Source organism: Gossypium raimondii, chromosome 5 (genome assembly GCF_025698545.1).
Source record: "Gossypium raimondii isolate GPD5lz chromosome 5, ASM2569854v1, whole genome shotgun sequence".
Taxonomy (NCBI): domain Eukaryota; kingdom Viridiplantae; phylum Streptophyta; class Magnoliopsida; order Malvales; family Malvaceae; genus Gossypium; species Gossypium raimondii.
The window spans coordinates 7,417,862-7,438,360 of NC_068569.1; the positions used below are offsets into that span (position 1 = coordinate 7,417,862).

Genomic DNA, 20,499 nt, shown 5'->3' on the forward strand with positions numbered 1-20,499 from the left:
GTTTAGTTGAGTGCTTAATTAGGTATTAATTAGGTGAATTTAGTCTAATTAAGAATAATTAGGAAAAAGGACTAAATAGAATAAAGAATGAAAGCTTAATTATAGATTAAAAGAAAGTAAAAGGGCTAAAATGGGAATTAAGCCATTTATATGAAATGAGGCGGCATATATGCATTAAAATCTAAGATTTTATTTAAGTTATACATAAATATTATATATATAATTATTATAATTATTAACCATTATTATGGTTTTATATTATTAAATAAAGTAAATAGTAGACAATTGTATGGTAATAAAATATACATGTGTAAAAATTGTATTTGTACATTTGTAAACTAACACCTAAATTACTTATAATTTAAGTATGAAGATATTTTATAATTAATTATTAATTGTATTAATTAAGTTATAAGATTTTTTTGTGATAAATAAACTAAATGATGACAAATGTATGGTATAGATGATATTGTACATTTATAAATAAAATATATGTTTACATTTGTAATATTATTATTTGTTGTTAAATAGATTTTTATTGAATAAATAAGATAATTGACAAATAAATGGTAAAAATTTATACAAGTGTAATAAAATAAATATGTACAAATGTAATTAAACAATTGGTTTACTTAATATTTAAGCATAAGATATTTTATATTGATATTATATTAATTATTTAGTAATTAAAACAATAAAGCAAATAAAATAAAGTAAAAGAAAGAAAACAAAAATAAAAGGAAAACTAGGGATTTGAAGCTTGAAGTTTAATTGGTAAGCTAAATTAAGTCCTTTTCTTATAAAATTGATGTTTTGGAATCCTAGAGTGAAATGCTTTTGGATTTAAGTTAAAAATTTGGAAGTTAATAGATTTTTAGTAGGGTTTATGTTGAATAAATTGTTGAATTAGGAATTTAAATGATTGAATTTCTAGTTAGAATTGATAAAAGGATTAAATTGTGAAGTAAGGTATAAGATTTATGTTGTAGGGACTAAATTGAGGAAAATTCAAAATTAGTGAAATTTGCTGAAAATTTGGTAGTTAAATTTGAGTTTAGATAAAATTTGAATAGAAATAGAGTGTGAAATAAATTAGAAAAGTAGATAAATCTAGGGGTGAGCATTCGATCGAATCGAATCGAATCGAATCGAAAATTTTCGAGTTAATCGAGTTTTCGAATCTCATTTTATCATCCTAACTTTATTTGAAGTTTTCTCGAATAGAGTCGAGTGAGATGGAATTCGAATCGAATCGAATCAAATCTATTTGTTCGAGTTAAATTTTAAAAAATAATTTTGGGTCCTTGTAACCATTGTCACCCATCGTTATAAAATTTGACCACCTTAATCAAATTTTTTATTAACTTTCATGTTTATCAATCATAATCGAGCATATGATCAATTATACACAAATCATTCATATATTTTCCAATTTTCCTCGTCCTTCTCTCCATTTCACATCCTTAATATGTATAACACACTTAAACACCAATATTTATACTTTCACTATTTTCCTGTATGTAAATTCAAACTATCTGTCTGAGTCAGAGTTACTAATTTATTTATATATCGAGATACCGAGCTCCAAATTAAGATCCGTTAATTTTCCCCAAAACTAGACTCACATATATTCTTACCATAAAATTTTTAGAATTTTTTCTTAGCCAATAAGTACAGTTTATTCTTTAAAGTTTCCCCTATTTCACTGCTCGATAGTTCTGACCTTTCTTCACTAAAAATTAATTATTTCATAGTACAGAATTCGGATAATGTTTTTGTTTGTTTCTTTTGAAAATAGACTCATTCAGGATTCTAAAAATATAAATTTTATATCATAATTATTTTTTACAATTTTCAATGATTTTACAAAGTCAGAATAGGGATTTCGAAATCATTCTAGCCCTATCTCACTAAAATTCAAATATCTCATAATATAAAACTCTTTTGCCTACTCTGTATCTTTTATGTGAAAATAGGCTCATTCAGCTTTAATTTCATATATTATTTAGACTCTAATTCAATTTCCACCATTTTTGATGATTTTTTAAAGTCACATAACTGTTGCTGTCTAAACTGTTTTGTTGCTAAATGTACTCTTTCATAATTTCACTTTTTCTCACTTTTCCCTTTTTTAATGATCAAAGTCAATTTCTCGTCTTTCTTGATTTATAATAACACATTTAACTTGTTTAACACACACATTATTCAATTTAGTCCAAAAATCATACTTTGGAAAAATTACATTTTTGCCCCTAAAGTTTCACAAAATTACGATTTTGCCTCTAGGCTCGAAAAATAATTTTTATTCAATTTTCTTGCATTTTAGGCCTAGCAGAACCATTTTCATAACTATAGCAGCCCACAATTCTCACTTATTCACACACTTGTGACATATTTTATAACTTTTACAAATTAATCCTTTTAGGCATTTTCATCGAAAATCACGTAGTAAAAGACGTTCATCACACTCCAAACATTCATATTCTTCCATAAAACATCAAAATACATGCATATCATTCATGGGTAAATTTTTAAACACAAACCCTAGTTCAAAATAATGGTAAAAATAGGTAAATCTTGTTACGGAGATTTCAAAAACGTAAAAAACATTAAAAACGGGGCTAGAACGGACTTACAATTGAGCTTGGGAGCTTGAAAAACCCTAGCCATGGTTTCTCAATGCAATTTTTGGCCTAGGGGTTGAAGATGGACAAAAATTGACTTTTAAATTTGTTTTTAATTCATTTTAATAACTAAATGACCAAAATGCCCTTAATGAAAAACTTGGAAACATGCCTAACCATGTCCATTTTTGTCCACCAACTTAACCAATAGTCTAATTACCGTATAAGGACCTCCAATTTAAAATTTCATAACAATTGGACACCTTTAACATGTAGATCTCAACTTTTGCACTTTTTACAATTTAGTTTTTTTGACTAAATTGAGTGCCCAAACGTTGAAATTTTTGAACAAAATTTTCACGAAATCATTTTGTGAAATTGTAGACCATAAAAATATAATAAAAATAAATTTTATCCGCGTCAGATTTGTGGTCCTGAAACCACTGTTTTGACTAGGCCCAAAATCGGGTTGTTACACACACGGCCTGAGACACGGGCGTGTCTCCAAACCGTGTGAGTCACACGGCCTGGCCGTGTGGCCCCTGCAGTGTTGAAAATTTTAAATATGTTTAAATTTTTTTTGAGTTTTCGACTTAGTCCCTATTTGTTTCTAATGCGTAATCTGGGCCTAGAGGGTTCGTTTAAGGGACAATATGTATAATTTTGATTGGTTTCTCATATGAATGCTAGATGAAATAAAATGTCTAGTAATTAATTTGTAAACACTGGTAATGCTCTATAACCCTATTCCAACGACAAATTCGGGTTAGGGGTGTTACACAAAAGCTCGCATCACTCATTGTCAACTCTCGCATTTCCTCTCCCTTTCGACAGTCTTGCGTCATTTTTAACTACGAGTAATAATTTGAAAATAATATAATATCAAATTCCATCAAAATCACATTCAATTACAAAGTCATACATATTTGCAACTTATTCAATTTAGTCCCTAAAACCGGGACTAACATAATTTTCAATATAAAGCTTTTGATTGAAATCCGATTTCACAATTACTCATTAGAGATCTCCTATTTCTTATTCCTACTAACAATTTTACATTTTATTCAATTTAATTCCTAATATACAAAACTATAAATTAAGTTTTACAATTTAGTCCTTTTCTTAAACTAAGTTTAACTTCTACCAATTTAACACAAAATTCATCCATTTCTCAACAATGGTAACTTTCTAAAACTTTAACAATTTTACAAATTGGTATATGGGCTAGCTAAATCAAACTCCCATAATCTCAAAAATATAAAAATTACAAGAAAATGACTTAATTCAACTTACCAAATTGTTGGCCAAAGTTTACGATTTTTGAAGCTTGCCTTTGAGTCTTTCTCTCAAATATTTCGGTGGTTTTTGGGAAGGAAGATTACAACCTCCACTAGTGTTTTCTTTATATAAAAAAAAATTAAGCTTACTTAGCCATTTTTATTCATTAATTAAACTTAATTTAATTTATAATCTAATCTTAATAATCCATCAATACCCGTCTGATTGAAAACATTGGTTTAAATATCATTTTAGTCCTTGATATAATTGTCATTTAAGTCCTCAAGCTTTATTTTTAAATAAAAAGTTTATAGCGATTGGACTTTAGAATTTACCCTAATTAACCATAATTTTAACTAAATTGACTATCCAAAATTTAATTCACCAATATATTAAATCCGTAAATATTATTTATTACTTATGAACTCGATTTACAAAACGTGAACTTGAAATTATATTTTTCGACACCACTAAAATTAGATTTTTACATATCATATGTGAGCATGAGAAAATCTTTTAGACATACCTTAACATATTGATAGAAATAAATTATAAGATTTTATTGGTCACACGGTGTTTCATATTTGATTATATGATTGTAACAAAATATTTCAGCAGTGGGAAGTAGAACAGTGGCAATCCCAAATGTTTAATTTTTTAGCTAGTTTCATTACAATATTAAGAGTGTAATAATATCAAAAGAGAATGTGAAATGTAAAACAAGTACTAGCCAAATATTATGCCTCTCAATAATATTATTTTTAAACTTTCTTAATGTAACTTACCATGTCAGTTTACTATATATTATATTCCTTATTAGATCCAGTTGCATACATCCCCAATTAATGCCTGCAACAAGTTATCTTTGAACCTTTTATTCTTTTTCTGCATAACAAATTTTGTTATCGTAAGACTTCAGCCAATTTGTCTATTCCTTAATATGGATTTTAATAATATTAAAATTTTCTAGAGATTTTAAAACATTTATAAAATATTGTTATTCTGCACAAGAAAAGTTATCCTAATGATTGTCAATTTTTTTTTATTTTTTAAACTTTACATAAAGATTCAAAAATTGAGACGTATAGAAATGTTTAAACAATATTAAAAAATGTTACTGCATTAATATTTGAACTGAAGAACATGGAAAATGAGGCAGGCGAGAAAAGAAGAGCTCATCCTTCTCAAATGTAAATCGTCTTTCCATGCAGACAATGATATAATTTCGTACACTAATTAGCCCCGTCTCCCTATAATCTATGTATATCTTTATTTGCCAGCCTCACCGTTTTTAAATGCGGATGACCAACCGAACTGGTTAAAGCTGCTAACTGTGAACTATAATGGCATTTCCATTTGCGTGTACTGGACTTCATCAGAGATTGGAACGCTTTGCTGACTCAAATGGAATAAAAATTAATCAGCTAGAAAAATATAGTTGGCCAAGGTTGGCACATGGCAGTGTTTTCTTTTCTTTGCTTTCTATCATCTCACATGAGGCAGAGCTCGCTAAAGGGGTGGGTGACTGTATCTCGACTTTGTAATAAAGATTGATAAGGAACTACACGCAAATTCGGTTGGTGGGTGTTGACTGTTGAGTGATAGCAATGGGTCTTTAAGCATTTTCACATGTCCAAACTCCAACTCATTCGGGGTGGAGGACGGGGTCCGGTGGGAGATTCTCCTTTATAAGGCTTTCTTTATTTTGATCTCTATCGGCTCAATCGATCTTACCAAGTATAGCTTTTTTCTTTTGCCTTTGTCTTTTCCCTTAATTAATTGTCTCTTATGGAGCTGTTCTCTTTTTTGTTGATAATTCCAATTTTCTATCTTCTCTTCAAAATATGGAATTGGATTAATGACGTGAGGGACCAACAATGTTACATTTTGGATTACCAATGCTACAAGCCCAGTGATGATAGGATGGTGGGAACTGAGTTCAGCGGGGAAGTGATAAAGAGGAACAAGAATCTCGGACTCAACGAGTACAAGTTCTTGCTGAAAGCCATTGTCAGTTCAGGCATCGGAGAACAAACCTACGCCCCAAGGATCATGTTTTCCGGGAGAGAAGAGAGCCCGAAACTGGAAGATGGGATCTTGGAAATGGAAGAGTTTTTTCACGATAGCATCGAGAAGGTGTTATCAAGGGCAGGCATATCCCCTCAAGAAATCGATCTCTTAGTCGTCAATGTCTCCATGTTATCCACAGTTCCTTCTTTGTGTTCTCGGATCATAAACCACTACAAAATGAGACCAGACATCAAGTCTTTTAACTTAACTGGAATGGGGTGTAGTGCTAGTCTGATTTCTCTTGACATTGTTCGCAATGTCTTCAAGTCTTACAAGAACAAGTTCGCATTGCTTGTGACTTCGGAATCGTTGAGTCCGAATTGGTATGCCGGCAACGATAGATCGATGATTCTTTCCAATTGTTTGTTTCGTTCGGGTGGCTGCGCGGTACTTTTGACAAACAAGAAGTCCTTGAAGCATCGAGCAATGTTCAAATTGAAATGCTTGGTGAGAACACATCATGGAGCCAAAGATGAGTCGTATGGTTGTTGTATCCAAAGGGAAGATGATAAAGGAAAGATGGGATTTCACCTTAGCAAAAGCCTTCCCAAAGCCGCAACTCGTTCTTTCGTCGATAATTTGAGGGTCATCACCCCAAAGATCCTGCCTGTTAGGGAACTAGTCCGCTTCATGGCAGTTTCACTCCTTAAAAAATGGAACGTCGTCCGCCATGGTTCTTCCCACAAGGGAGCTTCTCAAGGACCAATCAAAGCTGGGGTGAACTTCAAGAGTGGGGTGGACCATTTCTGCATTCACACAGGAGGGAAAGCAGTGATAGATGGGATCGGAATAAGCCTTGATTTGACCGAGTATGATTTGGAACCGGCTAGGATGACACTGCATCGATTTGGCAACACATCGGCAAGTAGCCTGTGGTATGTTTTGGCATACATGGAAGCCAAAAAGAGGCTGAAGAAAGGGGATAAGGTGTTGATGATAAGCTTTGGTGCTGGCTTTAAATGCAACAGTTGTTTGTGGGAGGTTGTAAGGGATTTAGGAGATGGGAATGTATGGAAAGATGAAATTTACATGTACCCACCAAAGACATTGGTTAATCCTTACATGGAAAAGTTTGGCTGGATTCAAGATGAAGATCCTAGCACCTTCAATCCCGGAGATTAAAAGTCTAGAAAGGTAAAAATAAAATATCTAAATGTATACAGTTAAGTTCTTAAGATTGTTAAATCCCAAAGTGGATTCATAAACAATAAGTTGGGCAGCTTTCGGTGATGAGAAGTGTGCCCTTTTTTATTAATAATTGGTAATCCTTAATTTATTGTTGAATTTCGAGGGAAATTAAAAAGGAATCAGGTTTACAGTTGAAGAGATTTTCAAATCAATGCTCTTGTTCTTCGAGGGACTAAGTTGTTAACATTTAAACAAATCACAAATCTTGACCTAATCTCAATCAAGAGGAAAATATTTTGTCCTTGATTTGACTCTGTTGACTATAATAATCATATTTAAGATTTTTTTGTGATTATTTTTTGCAACAATATTACACTTTTAGAATATTTATAAGTTTAATTTCATATTAGTGTTGCAGTTAAGAAAAACTTAATTTTAAAAATTTGTTATGAGTATTATTAAAAAAAAGTGTTATGAGAAAATGTCGTGAAAATTAGATTATTATTTCATATACCATTGCCGAGTTTTTTAACTCTATAAACAAAATTTAAAGACGATCATGTGTCTTATTTATATATTTTTACTTTTCAAATATAAATAAAAAACAATTGTTATTTTGTTAATTCTAAGCTTAGTGAATACATTTTTCTAACCATAAATTGGAAACAAAGTTTTCAATTTATATTTTAGAATTAATTGTACTACACATCTTTAAATTAATATACTAATTTTAAATTGGTTTTGAAACTTCAAGACAATCTAATTATACACCCAAACTATGGGTGTTATATCAATCAAGTCTTTGGCGTTTGAACAAAACGAAATTCTACTATACTCATCCAGACGAAGTGCACAAAATAGAATGTGCATTGTCTGTATTGAGTTGATCATTCTTTTTCTATCTTCCTCATTTAATTCCTTCTTGCCTTTTGGAACTAAAAGCTCTCCTTTTTGTCTGAGTGGTATGGGAGGACCGTCCATGGTAATGTCTCATACGACAAGATTATTTGTTTGGATGAACAACATCATCATTGTCTTCCAATAAAAATAGTTAGCACCATTGAAATAAGGAGGTTTAGAGATAGATTGAGACTCATCAAAGAAAATTGACCTGAAAGTAGACGTTATTGTTGTAGGATGAGTTAATGATCGTTTGAGCTTCCCCAAGGATCTTCTCTTGGTTGTTAAATTGTCTTTAGAGACTAGTTTTGCTATTAATTGTTAGCTCGATAATTCAACTCGAAATCACCAAAATGGGGAAGAATTGGCCATTTAAAAATTTGTGGTTGCTAAGAAAAGGATAGAAACAATGAACACTTCAATTTATAGTGGTTCGACCCCTATTGTCTACTCTACTACTTTAGTTTTCCACAACTAAGGATTTCCCCAATTTCACTAATTTGATAACCTTTGAGGATAATGTTTAACCTTACAATTTCTCTTAAGAATTTTACCCAAAACCTTAAGATTTTTACCCAAACCTTAAGACTCAATCCTCTCAAAGAGTAAATACAAATAGCAAACTAAGAAGCAGTCCTTATAATATCAGAATGTTTGCCAATAAAGCACAAATAGACAAGAATACACTTGAGCTAAAGAATAACAATGAAGGCTCACAAGTGTTTACAAGAAAAGTATGAAAGAATTAAGCACTAAAGTTGTAATGATTGGTCTTTTGGCTCCAACCGTAGTGGTTGTTGGAAACATGAATAGAGTCGTTAGGGATGAAAATACCAAATCATTAAATTCACCAGCAACAAAAGGTATCAGTACTTTTTCTACGAGTATCAATACTATTAGCATTTAATGACTGATTGAGTGACCGCCAAAGTTAGTTTACAACGATACTAAACACAATTTATCGATACTTGGTAAAAGGTATCGATACTTTTTGAAAATGTATCAATACTTTTTATAATTAATTGAAAATATGATATCAATTTGGTATCAATTTTGGAATGGGTACCAATATTTTGGAAACTATTAATGTAACACCCCCTAACCCTAAACCGTCACTAGAACAGGGTTACGAGGCATTACCGAACATATCAGACAATCTACAAATAATTCTTGAACAAATAACAAACTTATTATAATATAATCATAATTTCATATAAATATTAAATTACTGATTGACTTCATTTTTTTATTGTTTAAAATTAATAAACTTCATTCATTCTATTTCAACTTGTTACCAAATATATCAAATATGTTATGATAATTCTATTTCCATTTCATTACACCAAGTATCAAAATATTATGTTAGTATCATTTCCAACCAAAAGCATAAGACACTTTCAAGTGACCAATATAACACCTAAGTACATGCCACTTTACCAAAAGATCTTACATCACCAAATTTTGTACTGGAGTCGGGATCGCTCTGGATACTGAGCTGGAACCTTAATTAAACACTCAACTAGACTCATGATTACTCCTAATAATTATTTACGAACTCGGTTTACTAAGACGGAGCCCTTATAACTCACTTTTCCAGTGCCTGTGAATTTTGGGTCATTACAATTGATACGTGGCCAAAAAGTATCGAGCAATAGTAACTTGTTTTAAAACTCTTTTAACATGATTGAAAATTTTTTAACTGAATTGAAACCATTTTAACTTGATTTTATCAAATTGCTAATTTTATTCAACTTTAACTTTTATTCAAAAATATTTTAATTTATTATACCAAAATATATTATCAAATAAAGCTAGATATAACACTATGGCATGTCAATTATATTCGAATCTGTCCCAACAATTAATAGGGTAATAACTATTTAAATTTCCAAATATAGTCAATTCATAAGCTTAACTTGAAGGTTAATTATATCCGACTTTGCCCAAACAATTAATAGGGTAATAACTATTTAAATTTCCAAATATAGTCAATTCATAATTTATCGTATCCAATTCATCAACTCAATAATAATTTCATTCATATGATAGCACAAATCAATCCAATACAAATTCAATTTCACGTTTTATCAATCTTTAATATTTTCAATTTAATCCCTCATTTTAAAATCAACAATTTCATGCCAATACAATTCATCTAATCAGTCCCAACTTACCTCAATATCTTATCATGTTATATAATGAATTTATACAACAATTTAAGTAAATCAAATTATAGAAATACAAACCGAAAAGTTCGAGCTATTCATTGACGGCTTTAGCTTTGTAATGACCAAAAATTCACGAGCATTGGAAAAGTACATTATCGGGCCTCCGTTTAGTAAACTTAGTCATAAATAATTATTAGAAGTAATTATGAGTTTAGTTGAGTGCTTAATTAGGTATTAATTAGGTGAATTTAGTCTAATTAAGAATAATTAGGAAAAAGAACTAAATGGAGTAAAGGGAAAAAGTTTAATTGTAGATTAAAAGAAAGTATAAAGGATCAAAATGGCAATTAAGCCAATTCATAAGTATGAGGCAGAGGCGGCATAAGCTGGGTAAGATTGAAGATTTTTATGTGATATTTTCTATTAAAAATTCATTAATAATCATTAAGGTTTAATATTAAATAATAAATTATATTAATTGTTATTATTATTATATTATTATTATTATGAAATAAGTTAAACAAAGACAAATGTGTGATAGTGATTTCATACAAATGTATTGATAAAAGTATATACATTTGTAATAATTATATTAAATTATTAGATAGATATTTATTAGATAAATAATTAAATTATAAGATATTTTAGTGTGTTAAATAAAATAAATGATGACAAATGTATGGTATAGATGATATTGTACATTTATAAATAAAATATATATGTACGTTTGTAATATTATTATTTGTTGTTAAATAGATTTTATTGAATAAATAAGATAATTGACAAATAAATGGTATAAAATTTATTAAGGGAAAATTGGGATTTTAAAGCTTCAAGTTTAATTGGTAAGCTAAATTTAACCCTTTTCTCTTAATTTTGGTGTTTTAGAAGCTTTAAAACAAAGTTTTGTTGAAATTAAGTGGAGGTTATGGAAGTTCATAGGTTTTTGAACATGATTCATGTTGAACAAGTTGTTAAATTGGGGTTTAATTGATAGAAATTTTAGTTAGAATTGATTAAAGGGTCAAATTGTAAAGTGAGCTATAAGTTTTACATAGTTGGGATTAAGTTATAAGAAGTCTTAAATTAGGGTTTAATTATGAATATTGAATAGTTGAGTTAAATATGGCAAGAAATTAAGTAGAAAAGAAGTATGAATTAAGCTAGAAAAGTAAGTAAGCTTAGTTAGAATTAAATTGGGAATAAGTAAGAATTGAATAAAATTTAATTATTATTGTTTTTTTTATAATTTAATGTTGTAATTAATAGTGAAACTAATTATTATTTTTGTAGCTAACAAGGAAAACGAGGCATCGGCATCCAAAGAAAAAGAAAAGATCGTTGAGGAGTAAACGCGTATTCCGAGTTTGTATTACTATAACTTAAACTATTTACTAAATGCTATATTGAAATTGTAATCATGGGACATTTAAAGTAAGGTAAGTAATAACATTTGAAATTAAGTAAGAATATGTGTGAATATTGAATTATATGTGAATTGAAATAACAAATGTTTTGATTTGATTGAATATTTGAAATTGTTGTGGAAATGAATTCGAAATTGGAAAAGTAAAATAATACCCCATTAACTTTTCGGACTAGATTGGATACAAATGGCATACCATAGGATTTGTGATATGATGAGGAGATTTGTAGTTCGGCCGAGAAGATGATTATGTTATTATATGCTTCGGTTTATCCGAAGAGGCATCTAATGCCTTATTGGTGTGTTTGGGAGGATATAATATATTGGTGTGTTAATGAGGATTTATATTATTCCGGGTGTGTTAGGTTGGATATTCTGGTGTGTTTGGGTGGAATCCATGTATCTGTCAGAGTTTGAGCATTGTTAATAGGGTAAATAATTGAAATGAAAATTTGAAAATGAGATTGATTGATTTGGCACTATTGAAAAGTACGAGAAAAAATGTATGAATTAAATTATGAATTGAATTAGTATATGAAATATATATATATATATATATATATGAATTTAAGATTTATGAAGTGATATATAATTATGTATAATTAATTAGTTTAAATGATTTTTTTAAAAGGCTTATGGTTGATGTTTGTAATTTATTAATATTAAATAATTTAATTTATAGTAACATTACTGAGTATGAAATACTCAGCGTACGGTTGTTTCCGTGCATAGGTCATTAGAGTTCAAAGTCTAGTTCAACATCCAGAAAGATTTCGACTCCAACAAGAAAATTTTGGTGATGTATTTCTTCCTTTTGTTTAAGTGGCATGTACTAGGTGATTGTACACGAGTCGTATATATATGTAAATATATATGCTAAATGATCTTGGTTGTAAGTAAATGGTTATGATCTTTTGGGTGATAAATAAAGTTTAAAGTTATAAATTAGTAAACTTAGTATTAAATCTTGAAATGGAATGAAATATATGAATTAGTTTTTTTTTCTTTTTACATGTTTACTTTAACCTTTATAGTTAAAGTAGTAAATCAATTTATTAAGCATGATTTAGTAGCGTTCTAAGGTATAAAATCTTTGATTGAAATATTGGTATTGGTTTGTTTTTGGTTTTAAGTTTACAGGGGGTTTTATGTAAAAATAAGCAGAAATATTGTCGAAATTTAAAAAAAAAAAATTTACGAAATTTTTTTCGGAATACTCGAACAAATTCCGTTCTACTTTTAATACATGTCTTGGGCTTCGAGAGTCCATTATAGGGATTTAATTATTAAATTATACTATGAATGTTATTTTAATTGTGAATTATTCATAAGTTGTCTGATAGGTCCGGTAATGCCTCGTAACCCAATTCTGGCTCCGGTTTGGGGTTAGGGGGTGTTACAAGCTTTTTCCTTTCCTCTCGATAAGTCCGGATCGAAGTTAGTTACGGATTAACATAAACATACAATGACATCAATATTTAATCGAATTCACAGTCAATCATTATTTTATACGAAGTTTTCATTTTATTCAATTTAATCCCTAAAATCGAGACTAACATAACTTTCAATTTAAAATTCCAATATGAAATCTGATTTCACTATAATCGATTGGGGACCTCCCATTTCTTATTTTGACAGTATTTTTTACAATTTATTAAGTTTGGTCCCTAACATACGAAACTATCAATTAACTTCACCATTTAGTCTTTTTTCACACCTAAGCTTAAGGTCTATCAATTTAACGCCTAAAACTTTAAGAATTCATCAATGACAACTTTCAAAACTTTAACAGTTTTACAAATTGATGCATGAACTAGCTAAATTAAACTCACATGATATCATAAATATAAAAATTACAAAAAAATGACTAAATTGCATATACCAACTTTTGCTTAAAAGCTTCGAACCCTGTTCAATGGCGTGAAGCTTCTTAATTTTTCTTTCCTTCAAATCGGTGGAGAAGATGATTCCTCTCTCTTCCCACCTAAACTTGTTTTTTATAATGGTATTTAACATGTTAATCAAGTGATTAGTTTTACTTTAATTAAATCAAGCTTGTTTTAGTCTAATTAATCATCACATGCACTCACGTCCACTATCTAATATTTATTTATGGTTTATTTGCTGTTTTGAACCATTGGTTAATTGCAATTTAAGCCCTCAATCCATTTTCTAATTAAGAACCTACAACAATTGAACTTTTATCGCTTGTACAATTTAGTCATCATACATTAATTAATCATTAATTCGACATAAATGCTTATATAAAATTCACCTATATAGTAACTTTGTAAATATAAAATATTTACGGACTTGGTTTATGAAAACGGGGTCCCAAAACTGCAAGTTCCACCATCAATGAGTTTTGAGTCGTTACACTTCCATTATTGAAACCATTGATTTAGCCATTAAATGACACAAGAAATCTTATTTGATGTAATTTAAAATAATAATTTCAAAAAAAGTAAAATGTTATTGCACAAATTTTAAAATTTAAAGCTAAAAATAGAGTAAAACCGAAAAAATGGAAGAGTGAACAATAAATTTTGTAAGAGCTTCGGAAACATAAAAATAAAGATTTTTTTACAACATCCATTTTTACGGTATTCATTTTAAATCATGTGACATATGATTTGACGTCTCATTTAACGGTTAAATTAGCAATTTTAGTAAGAGAAGGGCCTTACTAATATAACATCATAGTTTGAGGATGTAATTAGAGTGTGTTAAAATTTAAGGACTAATTTAAAATAAAAATCATAATTTGAGGATAATTGATGCAATTAATTCATATATGTATAGTGCGCTTTAATCATTGAAACTGGAGTTTAGTTGTCCATCAGCAGATCCGGTGACTACTGCTAACAGAATTTAAAACAAATCGTGTGTTTTATTTTCAATGAATTTTCAAGAGGTTTGAGTAACTCACGTTCGATCCAAAGAAGTGTGTAATTTGATTTGATTTGATATTAATATTTTAAAATTCATCAATTTAAAATACTAACAATTGCAATTCTGTTGTTGAATTATAAAAGAATGATAATATTAAAAATATAAAAATAGCAATATGTATAACGTTTGTTTTGTAGAAAATTTTAAATATTTTAATAATGTAAAATTTAAAATATATATTAGAATTAAATAAAAATATTTTTATAGTAGAGAATTTAAAAGAAAACCACCTATTCATATGAATTTTGAAGAAAGACTATTGAAATTATATATCAATCTATGAATTTTCATTATTTTACTCAACTTTGTTTTTAAAAGTTTAAAATCTTGATATTACTTGTAAGTTAAAGCATTTCATGTTTTTCCTTTTGCTTTACGAGCAGTTCTCATAAATGACAATTCATTGAAAATACAATCAAGTGCCCAAGAATTGATGAAACCCAAAATTGTAAGGTACAATCATTTATTTCTCTCAAATTTTTTAAAAAATAAAGTGATTTGAAAGTTTTGTATTTAATTTTGGTTCTTTTAATTTTTAAATTTGTGTTTTTTATAGAATCACTTAAAATGGAAAATTTTTGACATGGCATATATGTAAATTGTGAGGTAAACATTTAATTAATATTTTAATATTTTAAAATACAAAAATTATAAAATTAAAAATCATTAAAATTATTTAAAAAGTATAAAATTATTAAAAATATATTTTTTAAATTTTAAAAATTAATTCATTGTTGACATATCATTTATGTGGCAGTCCACATTATATGTTATGTTTGAAAAATTAACAAACATTAAATTTTAATCCATTTTAGAGAGTAATTTGATAAAAGAAATACAAGTTATATAAAATTAGAGGGCAAATAAATCACTATCCCAAATTAAAAGTAAAATCCACTCTTCGAATCATTTTTAATGTGAAAGGTTTTTATATGGCCACCGTATTCCCATATTAAGAAGAAATAATCTGACCGCTGCAGGAAGCCAAGAAATTTAAAGTTTCTTAATGACATTAATAAAACATTGGTTTGGTGTTGATCAACTCATAGTGGTCCATACGAATCACCTTTTCCCCTAAACTGACACATTACCAGAAAAACCCTTCATGGGTTTCACATTGGTCATCCGCCCTTTTTGGTCACTCACTCGCTTCCCATGTTTCAAGTGAGACATAAAGGTTGAACCCTTTATCTCTCTGTTTCTATCTACAAGGGAAAACAGATGAAATAATGGATATAATTTGATGGCCTTTGCCTTGCCTTTTGTTGTGGTTGTTTCTGGCAATAAAATATTTCCTCAGACAGACAATATGAGATCAAATTTATGAAAAGAAAAACCCTCTACTTTTGTTAGCTAGAACTGCTTTAGATTCTCATGTGAAAATGTCTTGTTTGTTTAATTAGCTGTACGGAAGTTTTGGACATAAAGCAAACTCAAATTTATTGCCCGTCAATGTGGATGGGCATACAATTAATGTAGGGTCTCATGAGCATGCATGTTCCCTTGCCTTTCCCTTAACGTGCGATCTTGGTTCTTAGCTTAACTTGAAGGTCAGTTCCATTTTTACTTTTTTGGTTGATGATAAGTCTAAAAAGCTGCTCCAAAATTAAACCACACCAGGTACTACTTTACATGCGTATTTAATAACTCATGTCCATATTATGTATTATATCTTTTGTGTGTGTTCTTTTTTCTCGTGACCATCATAAAATATAACATAACGTAAATTATTAAATATATTAGATTTTTAAATACGAATATGATATCTAAGTTATACACATTGTGTTCATCATGTTTTATTGTATTGTATTTTTTTATCAACATCGTATGGTAATGGTATCTTATTAATTGTGTTAATAAACCTTCTAAAGAGTTACTTCCTCTGTGATGATCTGACTATATCCAACTAAGTTTTGGGCTGTTTAGTTTTTTACATGTCAGTCACTTTGCTAGTTTTCAGACCTTAATTATAGCCCAATATATTGGGCAAGGATCTGATCATTCTATTAAAGAAGTATTGATACTGAGCGCCCATTTTGTACCTATTCTTAACGCTCATCAGTGTTGTTATGAGATTGATTGTATTTGTGGGTTGTGTGTGATTGAGACTACCTTTCCATGGATCCCATGCCATGGGAATTGGATGCAACCTTTGTTAAACATAAAAAAGGACAGAAGACTGGCCGAAAGAACAGAAAAAACAAAAACAAAAGACAGAAAGAAATAACATGAGCGACACTGGAATAAACGTGTGCCTAGGTTTTCAAAATGTGTTGTTTTCTTCAGAAAAAATATGATATGGTATCATTACATTTGCACCTTTAAAATCAATTTAACTTTCGTGTTGCATTTGGGATTATACGTGAAATAGAAGAAAAATCAACTCCGAGGCTACCTTGACCATAGGTCAAATCGTGAATTTTCATTAAGATATCTCAAAAAATGGAGAAGGAAGTCGGCAACGGGTGTTCTTCTCTTGCTTACAAGCTTTTATTCTCATGCCCTTTCGGTCTGTCTCAGCCACAGGTTTTTAACTTTCTCTAGTTTATTCTCTTTTTATGCATTTACATTTGCTTTAATGTTTCATTTATTATGCCTTTATTTGTTTGTTTGGGTGGATGAAGCTGTCCGCAGTTTTCGATGAATCATACGATAGAATTCCTCATTCAGACTCGAATTTGGAGAATTCCATTTCTCAGGTAAACTTTGAAGTTTTCAAGTTTTTTGGAAGTCGAGTTGTTCAAAATTTTTTTTAACCTTAAATATGTTTTTGGTTTGCTTAGATATGGGATCAGAGGGTTCAGAAAAATGGATCTTTATTCAATGGCAAGAAATTTAGGGTATGATCTGATCTAATTTAATCTTGTTTTTCTCTTAAATTTGTGCCCCCCCCCACATAAACTTTTAGGGGCACACTTTTGAGATGCAGCAAAAGAAAACTTGACCCCATTTTTGTATTGATGGGGAAAAAACCCAAGATGAGGATGCTTCAACATTTGCCAAGTTATTTCATTTGAATGAATTTTGTTCAAATTAGCATTCATTATTGTTGTCACTACTGATAATTTTTACAGTATGGAGGCTATAGTCAGAAGAGTGGAGATGGATCAAAGAAAGAGTCTTATGTATGCCTCCACCTTGGGTTGACAGATTATAGGTCTCTCTCTCACTCTATTTGTTTATGCATGCATTTTTGCCCAACATACCTTCTGGATTTAAATTGCAACCAATATAGCATTTTTTGCCATGTTGCTTGTGTAGCATTTATCACGGTTATGGATGTTATCATGATCAATTGCCATAAATATAGGAGAACCCAAATAAAAATAATAATGATAAAAGAACATTTACTTTATCATATCTTATTGATGTTTTTTTTTTTTATGTAATAATGATTCAACACCTCTACATGTTACCAGAACTTTTGTGGGGACAAACTTGAATCCTTCATGGGAAAAATTCTTGGTTGCATCAGAAGGTATCTCAATGCGAATTTACGATATCATCTGCAGATGAGATTCTTTCTCCTTCTTGTTAGCAGTTAACACAAATTTATATATACTATAGCTGGCAAATACTTTTATTTGCCCCATTATGCCTAAAACAATATAACAGTTTTAGCTCTTAAGAGTTCGCTCAGTGCCCTTTACAACACTTGGCTGAAGTTTTAACTTTAATCTTACAAACACGGTTGCAACCTTCTGATTGTTTATACATGCGAGATTCTGAATCTCTTGACCATTATCAGTATTTTTCTGCAGATGACCCAACACAGTGTCGACACACCTCGAGCCCTCTAGGTAATGGTGCAATTGTGGAGACATCTGACCAAAAAATAGTGCTGCTGCAAAGAAGTAATAATGTTGGCGAATTTCCTGGGCATTTTGTTTTCCCAGGAGGCCACCCTGAGGTAATACATAATGAAGGGTACACAATAGATCTTACTTTTTGATCCTAAGACCCTGCTTTTCTTTCTCAGATTAATTTAAACTACCATGTTTTATCTGCATTAGTTGGTGTATCTTTGTACTTTTGCTTTTACAGCCACAAGAAGTTGGCATAGAAACCCACGAGTACTGCAAGTGCTCGAAAGATTCTGAGCTTGTTAATAAAAAGGTTTCTCAGGAGATGTTCGAAAGCATCATCCGTGAAGTTGTTGAGGAAATTGGAGTACCAGCTACATCCTTGGTAAGCGCAGTCACTTTGTTGTTGGTGCTGCTTCCTTTTGTTAATGGTTGTGAAATTGGGGGTAGTTTGAATTGTCCATAATATCTAGAATACAGAGCTCTGTTAATCATTTTTTTGATAAAGGACACAGGTCGAAGAAAATAAATATTTAAACCTCATAACTCTTTAGGTCTGAGATTCGGAATAGGCGATTTATTATCTGGTCCTTGGTATGAGACCCTTCTTTTAGATGATATACATTTTGTTACCCAGATTTGAGGTAAGTGTTGGATATGAGGATGTGTATTACACAAGTTTTAAATTTTCAGTTATAATTTATACCCCATACCCATATACGGATTTGGTTACTCTAGGGAACATGAAGAGTCCCGATAACATAAACAATAATGACATTTTTTCAAAAAATCCCGTTATAAATTCATCTTGAGATAGTTGACAAACAACTTTGTTATTTCCAGATGCTTTCATTCCAGTTTCTTCTTTTGCTTGCAGTCAGATCCTCTTTTTATCGGCATATCCCGCAGGGTCTTGAATGTTAGACCAGCTATCTTTTTCTTTATTAAATGCAGTCTTGAATCAAAAGAAATCCATCAACTGTATTCTAAGGCACAAGATGGCTATGAATCCACTCAACTTTATACAGTCTCAATGGTAAGTCTTTTCCTTCTTGCTTTTTCTTCTGGTAAATTTTGGTAGGACTGGAAGTTGATTGGATTGCTTTCTTCCCCTCTACCTAGACACAAAACTAACATGTCATGTGAAGAATAACTAAAAAACGACATATAGCTAGTGAATACAACACAATTACATGAACATGTCAAAGTTTATATAACACAAATACAGACCCATTTTTTTCCCCTCAAATGTTGAATACTGCGTTTTGATGATCAGATTGAAGTAGAGCATATGACATCAAAAATGCCTGGCTGTCATCAAGGGGGATTTGCTCTCTATAAGCTAATGGTTGAAGCATTGAAGAAGAACTGATGATAGTTCATTGCTGCTGCTCTCTTCGATTTCAAATTTCTACTCTTCTATATATGTTTCCATCTTAGATTTCAAAGCAATAACATCGAGTTCACAAAATTTGATGTAACTATAACATCATTTTAATTGCTTTCAAGGAAATTCCAGGCTAATTGTAAGCAGTGTGATATGTTGTATAGAAAATCAGAGGAGTTATTTATTGTATTGTGGGGATTTCTTTCTGTTGGACATTTTCATTCCAACTTACATGTAATTTGAAAGTCTTGCAGGTTTAACAGAAAGAAGGTTTAGGGGCCAATTCAAGCATCTTGTATTTAACAAACAATATCTTATCTTGAACAAGCAGGTTCGGGGTTTGAATCGCAACTTCATTCAATTTCATGACCAAAAAGGAAATCTGTCTTGATTAAGTTTTTGATGAACTACTTCAGATGACAAAGTTACGGGTGAGTGAATATAATTATAATCATTATGCAATAAAAGAATAACAGTAGTAAAAGAAAAGATGAAAGGAAACTAAAAGAGTAGAAGGTTAAGGTAAGTAAATAACTAAATATTATTTCACTTGGATGGTTAAAATTAGCAAATAAAATGAAAGTAAATAATTTTAACCATCTTTAGCAGTTAAAAAGCTCAACTTTTCATAAAAAAAATGTACAAAAGGTGATGATAAAAAGAATTTTAAATTGGGATAAATAAAATATTTAATTTCCATTATGTTATCTTACTTGAATTACAAAAAAAGTAATTATTCTTAATATTGGGATGAATTTTTAAA

At 30.0% G+C, this 20,499-nt stretch overlaps 2 protein-coding genes across 3 annotated transcripts; both read left to right on the plus strand.

The window, feature by feature from the left end:
* The first annotated feature begins 5,571 nt into the window (after positions 1 to 5,571).
* LOC105767824 (3-ketoacyl-CoA synthase 12) lies at positions 5,572 to 7,308 on the plus strand. Its single transcript, XM_012587397.2, has one exon. The coding sequence runs from the start codon at positions 5,691 to 5,693 to the stop codon at positions 7,092 to 7,094; it is 1,404 nt and encodes a 467-aa protein (XP_012442851.1). The 5' UTR covers positions 5,572 to 5,690; the 3' UTR covers positions 7,095 to 7,308.
* Positions 7,309 to 16,713: 9,405 nt separating this feature from the next.
* On the plus strand, positions 16,714 to 19,925 carry LOC105767825 (nudix hydrolase 9). Of its 2 annotated transcripts, XM_012587398.2 has the most exons (9): positions 16,720 to 17,072; positions 17,171 to 17,245; positions 17,330 to 17,386; positions 17,621 to 17,703; positions 17,966 to 18,024; positions 18,308 to 18,456; positions 18,591 to 18,734; positions 19,227 to 19,385; positions 19,626 to 19,925. In XM_012587398.2, exons 1-9 carry the CDS (start codon positions 16,989 to 16,991, stop codon positions 19,719 to 19,721), a joined length of 906 nt encoding a protein of 301 aa, XP_012442852.1. In that variant the 5' UTR covers positions 16,720 to 16,988; the 3' UTR covers positions 19,722 to 19,925. The 2 variants fall into 2 exon arrangements, with proteins under 2 accessions (XP_052487739.1, XP_012442852.1); XM_052631779.1 differs by lacking the exon at positions 17,330 to 17,386 and having other exon boundaries at positions 16,714 to 17,072.
* Positions 19,926 to 20,499: the final 574 nt, after the last annotated feature.

Excerpts from the sequence above, each read along its gene's own strand:
- LOC105767824 (XM_012587397.2), top strand. The coding sequence starts at position 5,691 with ATGGAGCTGTTCTCTTTTTTGTTGATAATTCCAATTTTCTATCTTCTC.
- LOC105767825 (XM_012587398.2), top strand. The coding sequence starts at position 16,989 with ATGGAGAAGGAAGTCGGCAACGGGTGTTCTTCTCTTGCTTACAAGCTT. Across the intron at positions 18,025-18,307 it reads ATTCTTGGTTGCATCAGAAG|ATGACCCAACACAGTGTCGA; the intron begins GTATCTCAATGC and ends ATTTTTCTGCAG. Across the intron at positions 18,457-18,590 it reads TCCCAGGAGGCCACCCTGAG|CCACAAGAAGTTGGCATAGA; the intron begins GTAATACATAAT and ends TTGCTTTTACAG.